General features: G+C 46.7%; 1 protein-coding gene across 1 annotated transcript; it reads right to left on the bottom strand.

Moving 5' to 3' along the window:
• Positions 1–2,864: 2,864 nt before the first annotated feature.
• TRH (thyrotropin releasing hormone) lies at positions 2,865–6,342 on the bottom strand. The gene is made up of 3 exons (XM_049862412.1): positions 6,090–6,342; positions 4,799–5,021; positions 2,865–4,079 (listed from the first exon to the last, which is right to left on the bottom strand). Exons 2-3 carry the CDS (start codon positions 5,004–5,006, stop codon positions 3,574–3,576), a joined length of 714 nt encoding a protein of 237 aa, XP_049718369.1. The 5' UTR covers positions 5,007–5,021; positions 6,090–6,342; the 3' UTR covers positions 2,865–3,573.
• Positions 6,343–21,518: the final 15,176 nt, after the last annotated feature.

Raw genomic sequence — 21,518 nt, 5'->3', positions numbered from 1 at the left:
ACGAAGGCTGACACATATGAGAAGGGGGAGTTGGGAAGGTTTTCAGTGGAGAGAGAACACAGGGAAGGTGTCTGTGTTAGTCTAAATTGGCTAAGTTTTGCTGTGGTAACAAGTAAACCCTCAGTGGCTTAACACGAGTTTATTTCTTGCCCATGAGAAGTCCGATGCGGCTGAACAGTGTTTAACCTCCATCTAGTGATGCCAGGGTCCAGGATCCTTCTATCTTGTGGCTCTGCCATTTCAACCAGTGACCTCCTCAACCTGTGGCAGGAAGAAAGAGATGAAGGAGGCACACCAGTTCTTAACTGCCTCAGCTTAGGAATGATACAATTTTGCTTATGGTCTATTGGCTAGGAGTAGTTACATGACTCCACCCTACCTACAAGGGAGGCTGGGAGATGTAGGTGAGAGGGCAAAGGAGGGGGATATTTGAGGAACAACAAGTAGGTTGCTTCAGGATAAAGCCCCAATGCCTGGCAAGGACGTGCAATAAAGCCCCAGTCACTGGTTATTTTTTTGTGATTGGAGATTGAAGGAAGGAAGAAACAAGTGTGTCTCTGAGGTTCCATTTTGAGCTCATTTTGGTACTGGAACACTACAGCTTAAAATGTCACTTACTGACTGTGTACTTGGTGCCAGAAGCTGTACATGTATCACTTCATTTAATCATTAGAACAACTCTGGGGAAGGGGCGGGGTGCAGGGATCACTGTGCCCGTATTACCGATGAGAAGACTGAGGCTCAAATAGGTCCAGGACTGAAGCCAATGCCCAGGCGCTTTCCATCATGGTGCACTGGTATGACCACTCTCAGGAACAGAAGGGAAAACATTAGATGGCTGAGGGTTGGTTTTCTCAGTCTTCAGGCGGTCCCCTCTCTGAGGAGGAAACAACATCCCCCACACCAATCAAATGTGGAAGCAGGAAAGAGTAAGATGGATCCTTGGGCAAGTGGCTTAACTTGTGCACACTCAATTTCTTTAACTGCAAATGGTCATGATGGCCCTGCCTCCTGTGTTGGTCACTGGGATTCAATCAGAGAGGGTCTATGAGCATTTAGCACTGAAGAATTGCTCTGTAAGTGGTCAATATTGTCTGTTAGAGTGGCTGCCCTTCGAGGGGTTCTGTGAACAGAGGGAAACTTACCAGGGCCCCGCTTGCCTCTGATGGGACCATGGGGTATTTAAGAACTTCCAGAAGAAGATAGCCTGATGGTGTAGAAAGACAAGCCCTGGTGGAGGTCCAGCTCCACACCCTTCGTGCAACTCCTGCAGGACCCTAGTCTCTCTGCCTGGTTCCTTCATCTGAAAATGAAGTTGTGTTGATTTCTCATCTGTAAAATGCTCAGTATCTTAGAGGGTCCTTGGGGGCATTAATGAAGACTGTGGGTGTGAATACATCTTGCAAACTTCCATCTTCCTCTCTCCCCATCCCTGCCCACTCCCTGCCCCACATGAACTGTGAGCTCCTGTTATGGAATGAATTGTGTCCCCTGATAATGTGTGTGGAAGTCCTAACCTCTGTGCCTATAAATGTGACCCAGTTTGAAAATATGGGTTGTCTTTTGTTATGTTCATCAGATCAGGCTAGTGTAGGGTGGGTCCTAGACATAATCACTTCTGAATTATAAAAAGAGAAAAATGGACACAGGGAGAAGACAGATAACATGTGAGGAACTGTCCACAGTAAAGGAATGCCAAGGACCACTGGCAGACACCAGAAATTAGGAGAGAGACTCACAGAAGGAACTGACATGGCCAAGACCCTGATTTGGAGTTTTAGCCTCCGGAACTGTGAGAAAGTACATTTCTGTTTTTTAAAGCCACCCCCTTGTGGCATTTCTGTTCTAGCAACACTAGGAAACTAAGATAGCTCCCTAAGGAGAGCAGATGGGTCATAGTTGCCCATCTAGCCTCCTCTTCCCCCTGCCCCAAAAGGTGACCAAAAGCTGTTTGTAGAAAAGTCGAAAAGCCCATTCATCCACCATACAGAAGCCTAGGACCTAAGGAAATTTTGGAGTAAGGTTAAGTCAGAGGTTGCACACTGGCAATGGGTGGACCAAATTCAGCCCCAGACAAGTTACTAAGCCTTTCTGTCTCTTGGTTTCCTCATTAGTAAAATGGGGTAATAACAGTAATATTTAGTAGGATTGTTGTAAGGTTTAAAAGAATTAACATATATAGAGTGCTTAGGTCAGTGCCTGGTACATAATAAGTGTTGTGAACATGTTTTTATTATCATTGTTCGGTTCACACAATGTTTCTTAAACTTTTTGTCTTTAAGTGTCTTCAGGTGGTCTATCAGTTTGCCCCAGTCTCCACCACTCCCTCTTGTCCTGCACGCAGCCCACCTTCCTGCCTGGCCCCAGAAGACTCCTAGTTTGAGTGCCCAATTGCAGCCTGGTTGTTTGTCCTCTTTGCATCCATCTGGTGATGCCAGCAAACTGTCAATTCCTGCCACAGAACCATGAAGATTACAAAACTGAGCCACACCAGCCCACTCCACCCCCAAATTCGCAAACGCAAGGCAGGGCCCTGAGCTAGACTCCCAAACCCTGGCTCCTCCTCAGGCCAGCTGCGTATCTTTGGGCAAGCTCTTACTCTTCTCTAGTCCTGGTTTCCTCAGGGATCAAACGGGTTCAAGAATCCCTGTCCACCTCCCAAGCATGTTCGGAGATGGAAGAAGTGAAGAGGACTTTTCACTCCCCCGCCCCAACCCCCGCCCCGGGCCCCTGATTCCTGCCTCAGCAGAGCTGGGGAACTCTAGTCTCATCCCATTTTCAACATTCCTTTTCAGTGCTGAAAAGAGAAACCCCAAACACGCCAACTGGGACAGACTACAACCACAGAACTCCAAGGTGATCTAGATGCCCATTTTATTAGCAGTAGGGTGATTATCCTTGAAAAAGGAAAGTGCCTAGAGGGTTATGTACAAGCCAGGACTTCCAGGGAGATGTTAAAACATCCTTATTTACACACATTTGTTCCACCACCACCACACAGCCCAGCACCACAGGCATCTCTACCTAAAATGCTTCCCTCAAGCAGAACGCAGATGTAGGTCAGGGCTCTGCCCACCCACAAAAGGGTACCCAAGAAGGGGAAAGGGATCCTGGTCCTGGGGTGAAGTTTACCCATGGTGAATCCTCCCTATGGGGCAGGGCATGGAAGCTGAACTGGGGCATCACAGCTTCCATCTCTCCCCACCCTCACTGACTGCTTGCTCCAGAGGCACCCTTCCCTACTTTGGGGATCCCTTGGAAGACACAGAAAGGCCAGGGCTGAGGAAGGGGGTGAAGCCTGAGAGGTGCAGGGGGAGAGGGGAGGAGAGGTCTGGGATCTACCCTCTTGCCAGTGGTGCAGAGTGGGGTAATATGGCATTTTAACTCACAGGCTGGCTTTCTTGTGTCCCTGAAGGAGGGAGGCAAGGCTAGAGCCCTGGGAGGGTGTGTATTCAGGGGCTCAGGTTTAAGATCAGGGCTCTAAGGCGGGGAGGGAGGAGGTCATGAAAGAGTAGGGGACACAGAGCTTAGGACATACTCAGACCCCAAATTTGGTTGTATAAGGAACTGGGCTTACTCCTCTAGAGGCTCCCTGGCCCAGCTTGCCCGCCTCCCAGGGTGCTGCCGCTTCTCCTCAGCTCCTTGGCCCCTGCTTAGGTCACCCAGGAGCCCGAGCAGGAAGGCTGCTTGGTCACAGGCTCCCCAGGGCCCACATGGGCCTTCCAAGGCCCTCTTGCCCGGATGTTGGCGTTTCTCAGGCATCACCGCGCCCTCCTCCTCTTCCTCTTCCCAGCTCCTTTGGGCCTTGGAATCCACCAGCCGTCTGCCTGGGTGTTGCCTCTTGGTGATAGTATACCCAAGCCAGGGGGAGCGCCGGCCAGGGTGCTGCCGCTTCTGCTGGATTACATCGACTGACCATGAAACCTCATCCTCCCTCCGGCCAGGGTGCTGCCGTTTTTGGGGTCCCACGGTCTCCCCTTCTTTCTCTTCCTCCTCTTCAACTCCCTCTTCTGCCTCTTTCTCCCTTTTGCCTGGATGCTGACGCTTGGAGAGCCAGTCAAGTTGAAGGGTCTGGGGCTCTAGAAAGGGAAGAGGTCAATGAGAGATCACCTGGCCCTGCGACAGGTGGCATCACATGAGTGCCTACCCCCACCTGGCCCTGTGACAGGTGGCATCACATGAGTGCCTACCCCAGCCTTCCTCCCAGTCAACTGTGGCACTTACCCAGGATCACAGCCCAGCACCTGCCTCTCACACCTCACAGACACACATATTGACACAGAGTCCAATCCCAGCTCTGCCACTATCTAGCTGTGTAACCTTAAGCAACTGACTTAACCTCCCAGAGCCTCAGTTTTCTTCTGTGAAAATGGGGATAATAATTGCACCTACCTCAGAGGTTGCTCGGAACATCAGTGTGATAAGGTATTTTAAGTGCTTAGAACAGTGGCTGGCATCTAAGTACCTAATAAGTAGTAATTAAAACTGTCACACACAAAGAGACTCTCTCTTGCACACACAAAATCTTCCCCACTGAATTTCTGCTCTCTGGGAAACATTCCCAACAATGAGATTCAGGAGGAATCTAACCGACTTCCTTCAGGGAAGGGTCAACTCAGAGTCCCCGGCCAGGGCCTGATCAATGAGGGTTCTGAGCTTCTGCAGGGCAGGAAGCTAAAAGACCAAGTCGCTCTCCCCCTCTGTCTTCTTCTGCGTCCAGGTTTTCTCCAGCTTAAACTGGCCCTCCCTGCGGCCTCGTCTTGCCCCCGCAGTTCCGGGATAGCCTCCCCCACCTCACCTGTATCACGCTCTCCCTGGTCCGCTCTCAGCCGCTGGAGGTCTTCCCGGAGGAGGAGAAGGCGCTCCGCCTGACGCAGGAGGTCGTCCAGGCCCGGGCGCTCAGCCGCCGTGACCGCCTCCTTCTGGGCCACCTCGGGCTGGGCGCGGCAGCCGGGGACACAGGTCAGGGTCAAAGCTAAGGCCAGCAGCAACCAAGGGCCCGGCATCGCGGCTTCTGGGGTCTGGGAAAGAGGAGGAATGTGAGTGCGCCACGCCCCCGGCCAATCCGCTCCGTCTCCCCTTTTCCTCTCCCAGAGGGTCCTCGGGCCCGCTGCCGGGGGTAACTAAGGAAGCACTATTCAGCCACCCTCCCGGGAGCAGGACCACCACCTACTACCTTAGCGCTGGACAGGGTGGGGAGCAGCCCAGGGCTCCGGGTCCACACATGTCATGTCTAGGCGTCCTCATCCATAGGGGGTGCCTAGGAGTTGCTTCCCGCGAGTCGGGAGGCCGTGGGAACCCCAGCCCTTGGGGAGGCCAGCGCCGGGGCACACTCGCCAAGGCTGCCACCATCATGATTTCTGCGCTGGGGCCTGACCGCCTGGGGGCCCATGGCGATGCTGCGGACTCAAATTCTCTCCAGGGTTCCCACTGCAACATTCTAACTCTAACGCTCGATCGCCAACGTTCTAATTCCAACCATAAGATTCTATTTCTAGAGCTAAGATTCAGGTTCTAAAGCTAAAATTCTTTCTGGAGGGCTAAGATTGTATTTCTAATGCTGATTCTACGACTGCCTCTAGGACTCGTAGCTAAAATCATTTCAGTGCTCAGATGCTCTTTCTAGTCCTAAGATTTCATGTCTAGCTATGATTAGGATTCCAACCTGAAAACTGGATTCTAACTTCCAAACTCGAGCGCCGACGCCCAGACTGCCCAGCTCTGCCCGGAACATCTGGCGTGGATCTACAGCAGGGATCCAGGCGGGGGTTCGAGGCGACCCTCCCACCCCGGCGCTGGGCGCCAAGCGCCGCAGAGGCCGGAATGTGAGTGCGCAGGAGCCGACGTCCAGTCTGGGCCCGGGGCTGCGCTCGTGGGAGCCCCCGGGTGGGGTACGAGGGCAGAGCCCGCCCCTGTGCTGGGATCCCGAGCTAGTGGACGCGCTCCGGGGACCAAGCGGTGGCTGATCCCCGAGCCCACCTGGCGCCGCAGCCACGCTCGCCACCAGAACCGAGGGACGAACGGAAAGGGTCCCCTTTCCAGTGCTCCGGGACGCCGCCGGCGGGGGGAGAGGGGACGGAGATGGTTACCTGCTCGGCGCGGGCTCCGCGAGACCGGTCCGGGGAACCGGGGTTCGGGGTCCGGCGTTCTGAGGTCCGCGCGTCGGGAGTCCGGGAGCGCTCACAGGACCCGGGGCGCTGGCTGCCCGCTCCTCGCCGGGGCCGCTTCTTATACCCGCGCGCGAGGCGGCGGCGCGGGTGAGGTCAGCGGGGAGGGGTCGCGGCCGCTGCGAAAGGGGCGCTGACGGCAGTCAGCCCCGCCGGGACCCGGGGCCAGTCTGCTCCGCCGGAAATCTGGGGTGGGAGCGGCGGGGGCAGGAAGGGGGAGGAGGAGACAGGAGCGGCAGGGTGGGGTGCAGTGGGGGGTTGTTTCTGCACTCAGTTCCGGAGGAGGTCTGTTAAGCAGAACGCTCGTGTATGGCGCACAGGGAGAGAGAGAGCCAGAGGGTACTGAGAATCATGCGATGAAACAGACAGACACGCACACACTCGCCGAGATAGAGACCAAGACCGAGGCATGTACAGACATAGAGGGGTTCAGAGCAGATACGCACCGAAAGAGAAAGACAGAGACGAAGAGAGACAGAGAAGGTGGGGGACAAGCAGGAACCGGGCTCTGACTTTGACTATGTCTCCTTTTGCAAATGCCTCCCCCTCTGTGAGACTCGATATTCTAACCTGTAGAATGGAGGGGGAGTCCTGGTGGTGTAGTAGTTAAGAGCTGGCTGCTAACCAAAAGGTCGGCAGTTCGAATCCAAGAGCCGCTCTTTGGAAACCCTACGGGGCAGTTCTACCATGAGTTGGAATGGACTCGACAGCAATGGGTTTGGGTTTTTTGAGGGAGTTTAGAATGGGGGAGGGGGACAGTTTTCCGAATTATAAAACTAGTGGCCTGTGGGCTACAACCAGTCTATACATGGTTTTCAAAAAAAAAAAGTGAATAGCCAACATTTAAAAAATCCAGAGAATTCAGGGAAAAGTTGGGTTATGGCTTTTCTTCAAAATTTCCTGACCGCAGACAGCTGGAGCTGAGCCTGCTGCTCCTGGTCACCACACTCCCCATCACTCCCTACTACTCCCAAATATATTGCCCCTGAACTGAGGAGTGCCATTAGAGTTTGCAACCCCTGGGCTAGAGGTCAGCTGGGGTCCCCCCCACCCAGGCAAAGGAGGGGTGAGGATGCAGGGAGGAGAAAGGTATAGATGCCACCGGGCTGGTCCCAAAGCCCCAGCATTCACATCACACCTTGGAAGGGAGCACTGCCATATCTACCCAAGCACAGACCTCTATCCTGACACATCTAATGACCACACACTGTGTGCCAGGCCCCTTGCTCCATCTTGGACACACAGAAGTGAATCAGGCCCAGCTCCAGGTCTCAAGGAGTTAACAGGCAGTGAGGGAGACAAAGTTGGAAATGCAGTTACAATATAGGGTGGCGCAGGTGAGGATGAAGGTCAGAGTGCTGAGGTGGGAAATATAGAGCAGGAGCCCCTGAGTCAGCTAGGAGACATCCAGGAGGTTTACAAAGGGGTCGTGTGAGCCGCAACTTGAGGGATGAGAAGTTAGCCAGGCCAACTTGGTAGGAACAGTACTTTAGCCAGAGGGAACAACATGGATGAAGGCATCTCCTACCTCTGAATAGTGCCAGTGTTACTCTGCTTCCCCACGCAATATTTCTTCAGTCTAAAACCTTAATCGAGCACTTATTATATGCCCCAGGCCATGCTAGTGGTCTGGGAAGGAATTCCAAAGGTATTTAATTATTACTCCTTCCTTTGGGGAGCACCCAGCTTTGGCTGGCACATCCATACCAACGTTCTGATTGCACCCTCCCACAATTTGGCAAGATAATCAAGGTAGAAACTGTAAGTTCCACTTTGCAGATAGGAACACAGAGTCCTGGGGAGGCAAAGCAACTTTGTTTTGTTTTTTGTTACATAATATTTTATAATGTTTTTGTTAAAAGTTTACACAGCAAGTTAGGTTCCCGTTTGACAATTTCCGCACAAATTGATCAATGACATTACATTTTTCACAGTGAGTCAATATTCTGTTTGTATCCTGGTTCTTCCGTTTTCAGTAATCGAGTTTCCCTGTCCCCTTCTCATCTTTGGTTTAGAGTAAATGTTGATCTTTTGGTTTCATACAGATGATTTTTTAGTAGAGCACTGATCTTACAGTTAATATCCTTTATTTTCTGTGCCACTCTGCTATTTCACTAAAAGGTGATCTCAGGGGATAGTTTTGGTTCAAGGTTTAAAGAGTGTCTCAGGGTTATAGTCTCAGGAAATTCTCTGGTCTCAACTGGTCCAGTTAGTCTGGACTTTTTTTTTTTCTTTTTGAGCCACTTCTTTTTTTTTTTTTTTTTTAACTTTTATTAAGCTTCTAGTGAACGTTTACAAATCCAATCAGTCTGTCACATATAAGTCTACCTACATCTTACTCCGTACTCCCACTTGCTCTCCCCCTCTTGAGTCAGCCCTTTCAGTCTCTCCTTTGTGAGAGTTTTGCCGGCTTCCCTCTCTCTCTATCCTCCCATCCCCCCTCCAGACAAGAGCTGCCAACACAGTCTCAAGTGTCCACCTGATATAATTAGCTCACTCTTCATCAGCATCTCTCTCCCACCCGCTGACCAGTCCCTTTCATGTCTGATGAGTTGTCTTCGGGGATGGTTCCTGTCCTGTGCCAACAGAAGGTCTGGGGAGCATGGCCGCCGGGATTCCTCTGGTCTCAGTCAGACCATTAAGTTTGGTCTTTTTATGAGAATTTGGGGTCTGTATCCCACTGATCTCCTGCTCCCTCAGGGGTTCTCTGCTGTGCTCCCTGTCAGGGCAGTCATCGATTGTGGCCGGGCACCAACTAGTTCTTCTGGTCTCAGGATGATGTAGGTCTCTGGTTCATGTGGCCCTTTCTGTCTCTTGGGCTCTTAGTTGTCGTGTGGCCTTGGTGTTCTTCATTTTCCTTTGCTCCAGGTGGGTTGAGACCAATTGATGCATCTTAGATGGCCGCTTGTTAGCATTTAAGACCCCAGACGCCACATTTCAAAGTGGGATGCAGAATGATTTCATAATAGAATTATTTTGCCAATTGACTTAGAAGTCCCCGCAAACCATGTTCCCCAGACCCCCGCCCCTGCTCCGCTGACCTTTGCAGCATTCGTTTTATCCCGGAAACTTCTTTGCTTTTGGTCCAGTCCAATTGAGCTGACCTTCCATGTATTGAGTGTTGTCTTTCCCTTCACCTAAAGCAGTTCTTATCTACTGATTATTCAATAAAAAACCCTCTCCCACCCTCCCTCCCTCCCCCCTCGTAACCACAAAAGTATGTGTTCTTCTCAGGTTTACTATTTCTCAAGATCTTATAATAGTGGTCTTATACAATATTTGTCCTTTTGCCTCTGACTAATTTCACTCAGCATAATGCCTTCCAGGTTCCTCCATGTTACGAAATGTTTCACAGATTCGTCACTGTTCTTTATCGATGTGTAGTATTCCATTGTGTGAATATACCACAATTTATTTACCCATTCATCCGTTGATGGACACCTTGGTTGCTTCCAACTTTTTGCTATTGTAAACAGAGCTGCAATAAACATGGGTGTGCATATATCTGTTCGTGTGAAGGCTCTTGTATCTCTAGGGTATATTCCGAGGAGTGGGATTTCTGGGTTGTATGGTAGTTCTATTTGTAACTGTTTAAGATAACGCCAGATAGATTTCCAAAGTGGTTGTACCATTTTACATTCCCACCAGCAGTGTATGAGAGTTCCAATCTCTCCGCAGCCTCTCCAACATTTATTATTTTGTGTTTTTTGGATTAATGCCAGTCTAGTTGGTGTGAGATGGAATCTCATCGTAGTTTTAATTTGCATTTCTCTAATGGCTAATGATCGAGAGCATTTTCTCATGTATCTGTTGGCTGCCTGAATATCTTCTTCAGTGAATGTGTGTTCATATCCTTTGCCCACTTTTTGATTGGGTTGTTTGTCTTTTTGTGGTTGAGTTTTAACAGAATCATGTAGATTTTAGAGATCAGGCGCTGGTCGGAGATGGCATAGCTGAAAATTCTTTCCCAATCTGTAGGTGGTCTTTTTACTCTTTTGGTGAAGTCTTTAGATGAGCATAGGTGTTTGACTTTTAGGAGCTCCCAGTTGTCGGGTTTCTCTTCATCATTTTTGGTAACGTTTTGTATTCTGTTTATGCCCTGTATTAGGGCTCCTAGGGTTGTCCCTATTTTTTCTTCCATGATCTTTATCGTTTTAGTCTTTATGTTTAGGTCTTTGATCCACTTGGAGTTAGTTTTTGGGCATGGTGTAAGGTATGGGTCCTGTTTCATTTTTTTGCAAATGGATATCCAGTTATGCCAGCACCATTTGTTAAAAAGGCTATCTTTTCCCCAATTAACTGACTCTGGTCCTTTGTCAAATATCAGCTGTTCATACGTGGATGGATCTATATCTGGGTTCTCAATTCCGTTCCATTGGTCTATGTGCCTGTTGTTGTACCAGTACCAGGCTGTTTTGACTACTGTGGCTGTATAATAGGTTCTGAAATCAGGTAGAGTTAGACCTCCCACTTTCTTCTTCTTTTTCAGTAATGCTTTACTTATCCGAGGCTTCTTTCCCTTCCATATGAAGTTGGTGATTTGTTTCTCCAACACATTAAAAAATGCCATTGGAATTTGGATCGGAAGTGCATTGTATGTATAGATGGCTTTTGGTAGAATAGACATTTTTACTATGTTAAGTCTTCCTATCCATGAGCAAGGTATGTTTTTCCACTTAAGTATGTCCTTTTGAATTTCTTGTAGTAGAGCTTTGTAGTTTTCTTTGTATAGGTCTTTTACATCCTTGGTAAGATTTATTCCTAAGTATCTTATCTTCTTGGGGGCTACTGTGAATGGTATTGATTTGGTGATTTCCTCTTCGGTGTTCTTTTTGTTGATGTAGAGGAATCCAAGTGATTTTTGTATGTTTATTTTATAACCTGAGACTCTGCCAAACTCTTCTATTAGTTTCAGTAGTTTTCTCGAGGATTCCTTAGGGTTTTCTGTGTATATAATCATGTCATCTGCAAATAGTGATAACTTTACTTCCTCCTTGCCAATCTGGATACCTTTTATTTCTTTGTCTAGCCTAATTGCCCTGGCTAGGACTTCCAGCACGATATTGAATAAGAGCGGTGATAAAGGGCATCCTTGTCTGGTTCCGTTCTCAAGGGAAATGCTTTCAGGTTCTCTCCATTTAGAGTGATATTGGCTGTTGGCTTTGCATAAAAAAAAAAAAAAAAATTTTTTTTTTTTTTTTAGATGCCCTTTATTATGTTGAGGAATTTTCCTTCAATTCCTATTTTGGTGAGAGTTTTTATCATAAATGGGTGTTGGACTTTGTCAAATGCCTTTTCTGCATCAATTGATAAGATCATGTGGTTTTTGTCTTTTGTTTTATTTATGTGATGGATTACATTGATGGTTTTTCTGATATTAAACCAGCCTTGCATACCTGGTATAAATCCCACTTGATCATGGTGAATTATTTTTTTGATGTGTTGTTGGATTCTATTGGCTAGAATTTTGTTGAGGATTTTTGCATCTAAGTTCATGAGGGATATAGGTCTATAATTTTCTTTTTTTGTAATGTCTTTACCTGGTTTGGGTATCAGGGAGATGGTGGCTTCATAGAATGAGTTGAAGTCATTTTCTATGCTTTGGAATACCTTCAGAAGTAGTGGTGTTAACTCTTCTCTGAAAGTTTGGTAGAAGTCTGCAGTGAAGCCGTCCGGGCCAGGGCTTTTTTTTGTTGGGAGTTTTTTGATTACTGTTTCAATCTCTTTTTTTCTTATGGGTCTATTTAGTTGTTCTACTTCTGAATGTGTTAGTTTAGGTAGGTAGTGTTTTTCCAGGAATTCATCCATTTCTTCTAGGTTTTCAAATTTGTTAGAGTACAATTTTTCATAATAATCTGAAATGATTCTTTTAATTTCGTTTGGTTCTGTTGTGATGTGGTCTTTCTCGTTTCTTATTCGGGTTATTTGTTTCCTTTCCTGTATTTCTTTAGTCAGTCTAGCCAATGGTTTATCAATTTTGTTAATTTTTTCAAAGAAACAGCTTTTGGCTTTGTTAATTCTTTCAATTGTTTTTCTGTTCTCTAATTCATTTAGTTCAGCTCTAATTTTTATTATTTGTTTTCTTCTGGTGCCTGATGGATTCTTTTGTTGCTCACTTTCTATTTGTTCAAGTTGTAGGGACAGTTCTCTGCTTTTGGCTCTTTCTTCTTTTTGTATGTATGCATTTATCGATATAAATTGGCCTCTGAGCACTGCTTTTGCTGTGTCCCAGAGGTTTTGATAGGAAGTATTTTCATTCTCGTTGCTTTCTATGAATTTCCTTATTCCCTCCTTGATGTCTTCTATAACCCAGTCTTTTTTCAGGAGGGTATTGTTCATTTTCCAAGTATTTGATTTCTTTTCCCTAGTTTTTCTGTTATTGATTTCTAGTTTTATTGCCTTGTGGTCTGAGAAGATGCTTTGTAATATTTCGATTTTTCAGACTCTGCAAAGGTTTGTTTTATGACCTAATATGTGGTCTATTCTAGAGAATGTTCCATGTGCGCTAGAAAAAAAAAGTATATTTTGCAGCAGTTGGGTGGAGAGTTCTGTGTAAGTCAATGAGGTCAAGTTGGTTGATTGTTGTAAGTAGATCTTCCGTGTCTCTATTGAGCTTCTTTTCCTTCTCCAAAAGTGGTGTGTTGAAGTCTCCTACTATAATTGTGGAGGTGTCTATCTCACTTTTCAATTCTGTTAAAATTTGATTTATGTATCTTGCAGCCCTGTCATTGGGTGCATAAATATTTAATATGGTTATGTCTTCCTGATCAATTGTCCCTTTTATCATTATATAGTGTCCTTCTTTATCCTTTGTGGTGGATTTAAGTCTAAAGTCTATTTTGTCAGAAATTAATATTGCTACTCCTCTTCTTTTTTGCGTATTGTTTGCTTGATATATTTTTTTCCATCCTTTGAGTTTTAGTTTGTTTGTGTCTCTAAGTCTAAGGTGTGTCTCTTGTAGGCAGCATATAGATGGATCGTGTGTCTTTATCCAGTCTGTGACTCTGTGTCTCTTTATTGGTGCATTTAGTCCATTTACATTCAGGGTAATTATAGATAAATAAGTTTTTAGTGCTGTCATTTTGATGCCTTTTTATGTGTGTTGTTGACAATTTCATTTTTCCACATACTTTTTTGTGCTGAGACGTTTTTCTTAGTAAATTGTGAGATCCTCATTTTCATAGTGTTTGACTTTATGTTAGTTGAGTCGTTAACGTTTTTCTTGGCTTTTATGTTGAGTTATAGAGTTGTTATACCTTTTTGTGGTTACCTTATTATTTACCCCTATTTTTCTAAGTAAAAACCTAACTTGTATTGTTCTATATCGCCTTGTATCACTCTCCATATGGCAGTTCAATGCCTCCTGTATTTAGTCCCTCTTTTTGATTATTGTGATCTTTTACCTATTGACTTCCATGATTCCCTGTTATGTGTATTTTTTTTTAATTAATCTTAATTTGTTTGTTTTTGTGATTTCCCTATTTGAGTTGATATCAGGACGTTCTGTTTTGTGACCTTGTGTTGTGCTGGTACCTGATATTATTGGTTTTCTGACCAAACAATATCCTTTAGTATTTCTTGTAGCTTTGGTTTGGTTTTTGCAAATTCTCTAAACTTGTGTTTATCTGTAAATATCTTAATTTTGCCTTCATATTTCAGAGAGAGTTTTGCTGGATACATGATCCTTGGCTGGCAGTTTTTCTCCTTCAGTGTTCTGTATGTGTCGTCCCATTCCCTTCTTGCCTGCATGGTTTCTGCTGAGTAATCTGAACTTATTCTTATTGATTCTCCCTTGAAGGAAACCTTTCTCTTCTCCCTGGCTGCTTTTAAAATTTTCTGTTTATCTTTGGTTTTGGCGAGTTTGATGATAATATGTCTTGGTGTTTTTCTTTTTGGATCAATCTTAAATGGGATTCGATGAGCATCTTGGATAGATATCCTTTCGTCTTTCATGATGTCAGGGAAGTTTTCTGTCAGGAGTTCTTCAGCTATTTTCTCTGTGTTTTCTGTCCCTCCTCCCTGTTCTGGGACTCCAATCACCCGCAGGTTATCCTTCTTGATTGAGTCCCACATGATTCTTAGGGTTTCTTCTTTTTTTTTAATTCTTTTATCTGATTTTTTTTCAGCTATGTTGGTGTTGATTCCCTGGTCCTCCAGATGTCCCAGTCTGCATTCTAATTGCTCGAGTCTGCTCCTCTGACTTCCTATTGCGTTGTCTAATTCTGTAATTTTATTGTTAATCTTTTGGATTTCTACATGCTGTCTCTCTATGGATTCTTGCAACTTATTAATTTTTCCACTATGTTCTTGAATAATCTTTTTGAGTTCTCCAAAAGTTTTATCAGTGTGTTCCTTGGCTTTTTCTGCAGTTTGCCTTATTTCATTTGTGATGTCTTGAAGCATTCTGTAAATTAGTTTTTTATATTCTGTATCTGATAATTCCAGGATTGTATCTTCATTTGGGGAAGATTTTGATTCTTTTGTTTGGGGGGTTGGAGAAGCTGTCATGGTCTGCTTCTTTAAGTGGTTTGATATGGATTGCTGTCTCCGAGCCATCACTGGGAAACTAGTTTTTCCAGAAAATCTGCTGCGTCCAGTCCAAATCCCGGCGGGACGGTTCCCCGGCTGGAACGCTGCTCTCCCCGCTCCAAGACCAGTCACTGCCTCCCGGGGACTTCTCCCACCGGCTGCATCGCCACGCCACCTACGCGAACCGGCTGGGCCCACTCCCGGTGTTAGTTCAGGGGGGTGGAGCAGCTCTCTGTGCTTGTGCCGTACCTGACTGGTACGCTGGCTCCAGGCTCTGAAAACAATCGCTGCTTCCCTGTATTAGTTCGTTCTCCGTCTCTAAATCTGTGTTTGTTGTTCAGGGTTCGTAGATTGTTATGTATGTGATCAATTCACTTGTTTTTCCGTGTCTTTGTTGCAAGAGGGATCCGAGGTAGCGTCTGCCTAGTCCGCCATCTTGGCCCCGCCTCTGGACTTTTTTAAGAATTTGAGTTTTATTCTACATTTTTCTCCCATTCTACCTGGGACCATCTATTGTGACCCCAGTCAGAATGGTCAGTGGTGGTAACCAGGCACCATGTACTTCTGGTCTCAGGGTAGATGCAGTCGTGGCTCATGTAGGCCATCAGCCTTGTAGATTTGTTTCCTCTTTGAGATTTTGGTTACTTTCTTACTCTTTTGCTCCTGATGAGTAAAGACCAATTTTTTTATATTAGATGATTGCGAGGCAAAGTGACTTTCAATGTTAGAAATGGAAGGGAACTTTTAGATTACCAGCTGAAGTGTCCTCTCCCTCATTTTTAAATGGAACTGAGGTCTAAAGAGATGGCGTGATTCGGTTTTCTGACTCCCAGGCACAGTTTGTGCCCCCTGGGTACATGGTTTGCTCAGGACAGATTGCAAACCTGAAACCCCAGGCTGTGACTGCCTAGCTTGGGCTCTAAGATTTGAAGAACTACCACTCTAGTTAAGGCAGCCAAACACTGAGGCAGAGAAACATTATATCAGACAGACAGACAAATCTGCTATCTTTCATACTCAGTGGTGGGGATATAAATTGATACAACCTCTGTGCATGGCAACCTGACAACCTCTATGAAAACTGAGCAACATGGGCTGCTCTAAGTCAGAACTGACTCGACAGCAATGGGTTTGGTTTTGGTTTTTACCAGACAATTCCATTTCTCAGAATTTAGGCTACAGACACTCACGCCTGTGTCTGAGGCTGTGTGCACAAGGGTTTTCCATGCAGCATGATTTACAGAAGCCAGAATTGGGGACAGCCTGGAAATCCATCAGGAGAAAACCAAAACCAAACTGTTGCCTTCAAGTTGGTTCCCGACTCATGGCAACCTCACGTGTGCAGAATAAAGCTGTAGAGGTTCCAAGGCTGCGACCATTTAGAAGCAAATCATCAGGTCTTTCTTCAGAGGCATCTCTAGGTGGATTTGAACAGCCAACCTTTCAGTTAATAGGCACTTAACCAGTCGGTTAGGTGGGGACATCAGGAGAAACTGCTTAAATCAACTGGGGCCCGTTCAAAACTACGGGCTATGATGCAGCCTTTGAAAGAATGAGGCATTTCCGTGTGTACTGGTGTGGAGTAAGTTCCAGAATACATTGCTGAGGGAAAAAGCAAAATGGGGAACAATGGTACATGGTGCTACCATCTGTGTGACGGAGCAGAAAGGAGACTATTATGCTCTCATGCTAGGCTCTCTGGAAGGATGTGCAGAAGAGAAACTGGGGAGCAGGGAACTGGAAGACAGGGAGAGGAGAGGCTTGCTTTTCACTGTCAGCCTTAGTGCTGTTGGAATTTTTTTTTTCTGTACAGTATTACCTAGCCGCATACAGACAGCACCCCCCCAAAAAAATCCCATCTAAGGCCCAAGTCGGACGATAAGCAAGGGTAGACAGAAAATCTGCTTTTGAAGGGCAAGATGGCTGGAACATCACCCTCTGGTAAGCCCATTTAACGCATGTCTACAATCAGGGATTTGAGTTGCCGGTTTGGAGGAGAGTTACTAGGAGGCTGGAAAGAGGTGACAGGGGTTCCTGGACAGCCCAAGGGAGCAGAAAGGATAGCTTAGCGGAGTCTTCAGCAGAGCCTACTCCCTCCCTCCCTTCCTGCATCCCTCCATTCCCTTGTCAGCGAAATACTCACTGAGCCCCTAGTAGGTACCAGGTCCTGTTTTCAACCTTGAGGACCAGCAGAGGAACAAGTCTGCTCTCTCTTTCATGGAGATTAGAGTCCAGTTGTTATGTTGCATGTATTTTTCTGGCTTGCTTTTTTTCTGCTGATAATATAAATGTGCTTGATTCTCGGTATTACAGTTGCTTATCAGATTAATACAGCTATGCCTTCGAAAATTAATAATGGGATAATTTAATAGGCGTCTATACGCTGTTTCCAACTCCCAGTGCCCCCCCAACACACACGTAAACACACACACACACACCTTCTGGTTTAGTCTGCCTTCCCCACAGAATGTCATCTCCATAAGGGCAAAAACATGGTCTGTCTTGTTCCCTGCTGTTTAACCAGTTCCTGGCACATAGTCAGACAAAAAAAAAAACACACATCACTGCTGTGGAGCCCATTTCGACTCCTAACGGCCCTGTAGGACAGAGTAGAACCACCCCATAGGGTTTCCAAGGCTGTACATCTTTACGGAAGCAGACTGCCACATCTTTCTCCCACGGAGCGGCTGGTGGATTCGAACCGCCAACCTTTCAGTTAGCAGACGAATGCGTTAAACACTGTGCCACCAAGCGCCTAGCTAGCACTCAATAAAGATTTGTTGAGTGAATAATTGAATGAATGAATTCAGCCTGCAGTGAGTGAGCACAAGCTGCCCGACCCAGTCTTTGGTACTGCGAGGGGAACACGGGCAGCTTCCCTCCATGATTCCTGGGGCACATATTGGGTAGACAGGATATTTACAAGAAGGGATAACAGACAATGTGGGGAGCAGTCCTCGAGGGGCAAAAGGCCAGACTTGAAGGACAGAGCAATCTGAGAAAGCTTCCTGGAGGTGGAGGGGCAGAAGCTAGGCCCTGAAGGATGGGGAGAATCAGAACAACCAGAATTGGAAGCTATTGAGCCCAACTTGTTTGAGGGACTGCTTCCTCACCCCTTCCTGAGCAGAGACGCCTCATCCCCTGCCTCATCTTCCCACGGCAGCAGGGTCCAGAGATAGATAATGTCCAGGGACTGTTGAGAATGAGTCTCAGAGTCTGCCCCATCTGGGCTCAGGGGGGCCGCCAGACTTCCACACTCAAAATCCAGGTGATGAATAGAGCACTGAGCCCCCACCAACCGTGGTCCCTTTACCCCCACGAGGTCTTACAACCATGCTGAATGGTCAATTGCAGGTCTGTCTGGTGCAGCTTGTTTCCAAGGAGCAATTTTCTGCCCAGCTGGAGCTCGCTGAATGGAGCTCGTGCTCAGGGAGGGCATCAGGGGCTGGGCGGATGTCGCCAGCCCACAGGACTGTGTGCACCAGAGAGATTGCTGGGGAGCTGTCCGATGCATTTAGCTGCCGAGAAGCAAGTGCACGTGTCTCTGCATCTGCAAGTGTACCTGTGTGCATGTGTGCCTGTGTAAGTGGGTACGTGTCTGTATGGTGTGCAAATGTACGTGCCCATGTGTAGCTTGTGTGTATGTGTGTACATATGCAGATATGTATATGCATGTGCATGGGCCCGTGTCTGTAAGGTGTGCATACGTATATGCATGTTTGTGCCCAAGTACACACACCAATGTGTGTATATGTGCAGTGTATGTACCTATTCCTTTGTTTGGGGAAAGGGCTAGTGGTCAGTGTAGGATCCAGCTGGTCACTGGAGTCCCCAGCTGGGAGAGGGAACATGGTTCTAGATCTAATGTTCTACCGGTGAATAGGACATCTTCACTGCCCCCTTCAAAACTTATCTGCTAGTGAATCTGAGAAATTAATATGACAGAGTGAATCCCCTTGAGGACAGGGTCTGTGCCCACCTCCCACAGGGCTCGGCACAGAAGGGAACTGAGGAGATGATGTTTACTGGAGAGGAGCAACCAGTAAGGATTGGGAGGGTGGGCGCCAACTCCTGGGTGCCCCAAACACTTTTTCTCATTCAATTCACACAGTCCTGTGAAGTCAAAATTACTCTCCCTGTTTGAAGAAACCAAGGCTCAGAGAGGTGATGTGATTTGCTCAAAGTCACACAGCCAGGAAATAGAGGAATCTGGATTTGAATTCAAGTCTGTTATTCCAAATTTTTTTCCTATTATACCACACTGGAAGAAAATGTTTAAAAAACAGAAAACAACCAAACCAGTTGCCAGTGAGTCAATTCCAACTCACAGCAACCCCATGTGTGGAGGAGTAGAACTGTGCTCCATAGGGTTTTCATGGCTGTGGCCTTTTGGAAACACACTGCCAGGCCTTTCTTCTGAGGCATTCTGGGTGTGTTCAATCCTCCAGCTTTTTGGTTAGAAGCCAAATGCTTAACCATTTGTACCACTCAGGGACCTTGGAAAAGAATACGCCCAGGTGAAAATTGCTAATATTTTAGGATAGTGACATATAAACCAAAAAAAACCAAACCCACTGCTGTCGAGTTGATTCCTACTCATAGCGACCCTATAGGACAGAGTAGAACTGCCCCATAGAGTTTCCAAGGAGCGCCTGGTGGATTTGAACTGCTGACCCTTTGGTTAGCAGCCATAGCACTTAACCATCTCACCACCAGGATTTCCTAGTGACATATATGGGAATTTCTTTCTTTCTTTTTTTTGCTCTCTCATGTTTTGGTTCTGTCTTCTTCTCACTTGTTAGCTGCCATCGAGTTGATTTGGCTCATGGTGACCCCATCCATGTATGCAGAGCAGAATTGTGTTCCATAGGGTTTTCAAGGCTGTAATCTTTTGGAAGAAGATTGCAAGCCCTTACTTCCAAGGCACCTTTGGGTGGATCTGAACAGCCAACCTTTCATTTAGTAGTCCAGTGCTTAACCATTTGAGCTACACAGGGACTCCTTTCTTCCTACTAAGTTAAGTAAAAAAAAAAAAATTGTTTTTTCAAATAAAAAGTATTTAGCAAGCAGCTATCTAAGGTGCATCAATTGGTCTCAACCCACCTGGAGCAAAGGAGAATGAAGAACACCAAAGATACCAGGTAATTATGAGCCCAAGAGACAGAAAGGGCCACATAAACCATAGACTCCATCAGCCTGAGACCAGAAGAACTACATGGTGCCCAGCTACCACGGCTCACTGCCCTGACAGGGAACACAACAGAGGGATGCAGATCTTAAATTCTCATAAAAAGACCAGGCTTAATGGTCTGACTGAGATCAGAGGGACTCTGGAGGTTATGATCCCTAGACCCTTTGATTGCCCAGGATTGGAACCATTCCCAGGACCAACTCTACAGACAGGGATTGGCCTGGACTATAAGACAGACAATGATGCTGCTCAGGAGTGAACTTCATGGCTCAAGTAGACACATGAGACTATGTGGGTGACTCCTGTCTGGTGGTGAGATAAGAAAGGAAGAGGGGGACAGGAGCTGGTTGAATGGACATGGGGAATACAGGGTGGAGAGGAGGAGTGTGCTGTGTCATTAAGGGGAGAGAAGCTGGGAGTGCACAGTGGGGTGTGTATGGCTTTTTGTATGACAGTCTGGTTGGATTGGTAAAGTTTCACCTAAAGCACAATAAATAAATTTAAAAAATAGAAGGTATTTTGAAGAAATAAATACCTTCTAGGCCATCCTTTGGCCTAGAATCTGGTATCTCTGAAAACCCCACAATGGAGAAGTGAAACTCTGACTTTTGAAATATGTATCATGAACCTTGTCTTTTATGCTCATCCTGATGAGGATGGAGGTGCTTTGGGTGAGCGGGATGGGTTGGGTGTGGGTGCCAGGAAGCCAGGAGTCACTGGCAGATCAACCACCTCGTCATCCATCAGGCCCACCAAAGATAACAAGTTCCCCCCTCCCCCAGCCCCACCATCATTTTTCTTATTACAGGAGAAAAATGAAAACCAACTCTAAATTACCTTGGCCATTTAGGTATATTTATCTTAAAAAATATTTATCTTACTGTCAGCCAAATCAGGCTCTATCTCAATGTTCCAAGCCATTTATAGCTTGTCCTCAGAATCCGTGGAGTCTGCACCCTGGATTTTGGAAGTGAGTGAACAGGTATTAATCTGCCACTAACACTGGGCCATGAGTCAGGGTAGCAACAGGTGGAGGAGGGGGGCCCAGCCGGTGCGGACAGAGACTTTCAAATTGGCCCAAAGAAATGCTGCTTTCTAGCCTGGGGTTCCAAGTGTTCCTTCTCATCGTCCCATGAGAACTCACATGTGCGTCTGGTGAGGATACTGTGGCAGTTTGGTGCCTGTATTCATCCTTCGACTTCCAGTAGAAGACCCCTTCTTTCCTGGGGGATTGCCTTTCCCCATCAACTGCAGCCTGGATTGGCTACTAGTCACCCTGCCTCGCCACCCATCACCAAAGCGTTGGCCCATAGCTTAAGCTTGGCCCAGAGAACTCATCAGTCCTGGGACTTAGACTTTTGAAAGAAGAGGTGCCACAGTTGGCGGACATTAGTTCCAGCAGCCGCACCAGTACTGGGACAAGATGGTTAGGAAGACATTGCTGCCTGGACCTCTCCTGGGCCCTCATTTTGGCCTCAGACCTGACCCGTCAGTCTTCCTCAAAAGAACCAGTTGCCTTTGAGATGACTCCAGCTCACGGCGACCCCACGTGTGTCAGGGTAGAACTGTGCTCCACAGGGTTTTCCATGGCTGAAAAGTCTTTCTTCCAAATGCCTCTGGGTGGACTCGAA

This window comes from Elephas maximus, chromosome 20, assembly GCF_024166365.1.
Source record: "Elephas maximus indicus isolate mEleMax1 chromosome 20, mEleMax1 primary haplotype, whole genome shotgun sequence".
Taxonomy (NCBI): domain Eukaryota; kingdom Metazoa; phylum Chordata; class Mammalia; order Proboscidea; family Elephantidae; genus Elephas; species Elephas maximus.
This window is presented reverse-complemented; position numbering and strand designations above follow the sequence as displayed.

What these genes read in the sequence shown, in the direction of transcription:
- TRH (XM_049862412.1), bottom strand. Translation starts at nt 5,006, where the DNA reads ATGCCGGGCCCTTGGTTGCTGCTGGCCTTAGCTTTGACCCTGACCTGT. An exon ending in CCAGGGAGAGCGTGATACAG is followed by an intron (nt 4,080 to 4,798) that starts GTGAGGTGGGGG and finishes TTCCCTTTCTAG; the next exon opens with AGCCCCAGACCCTTCAACTT.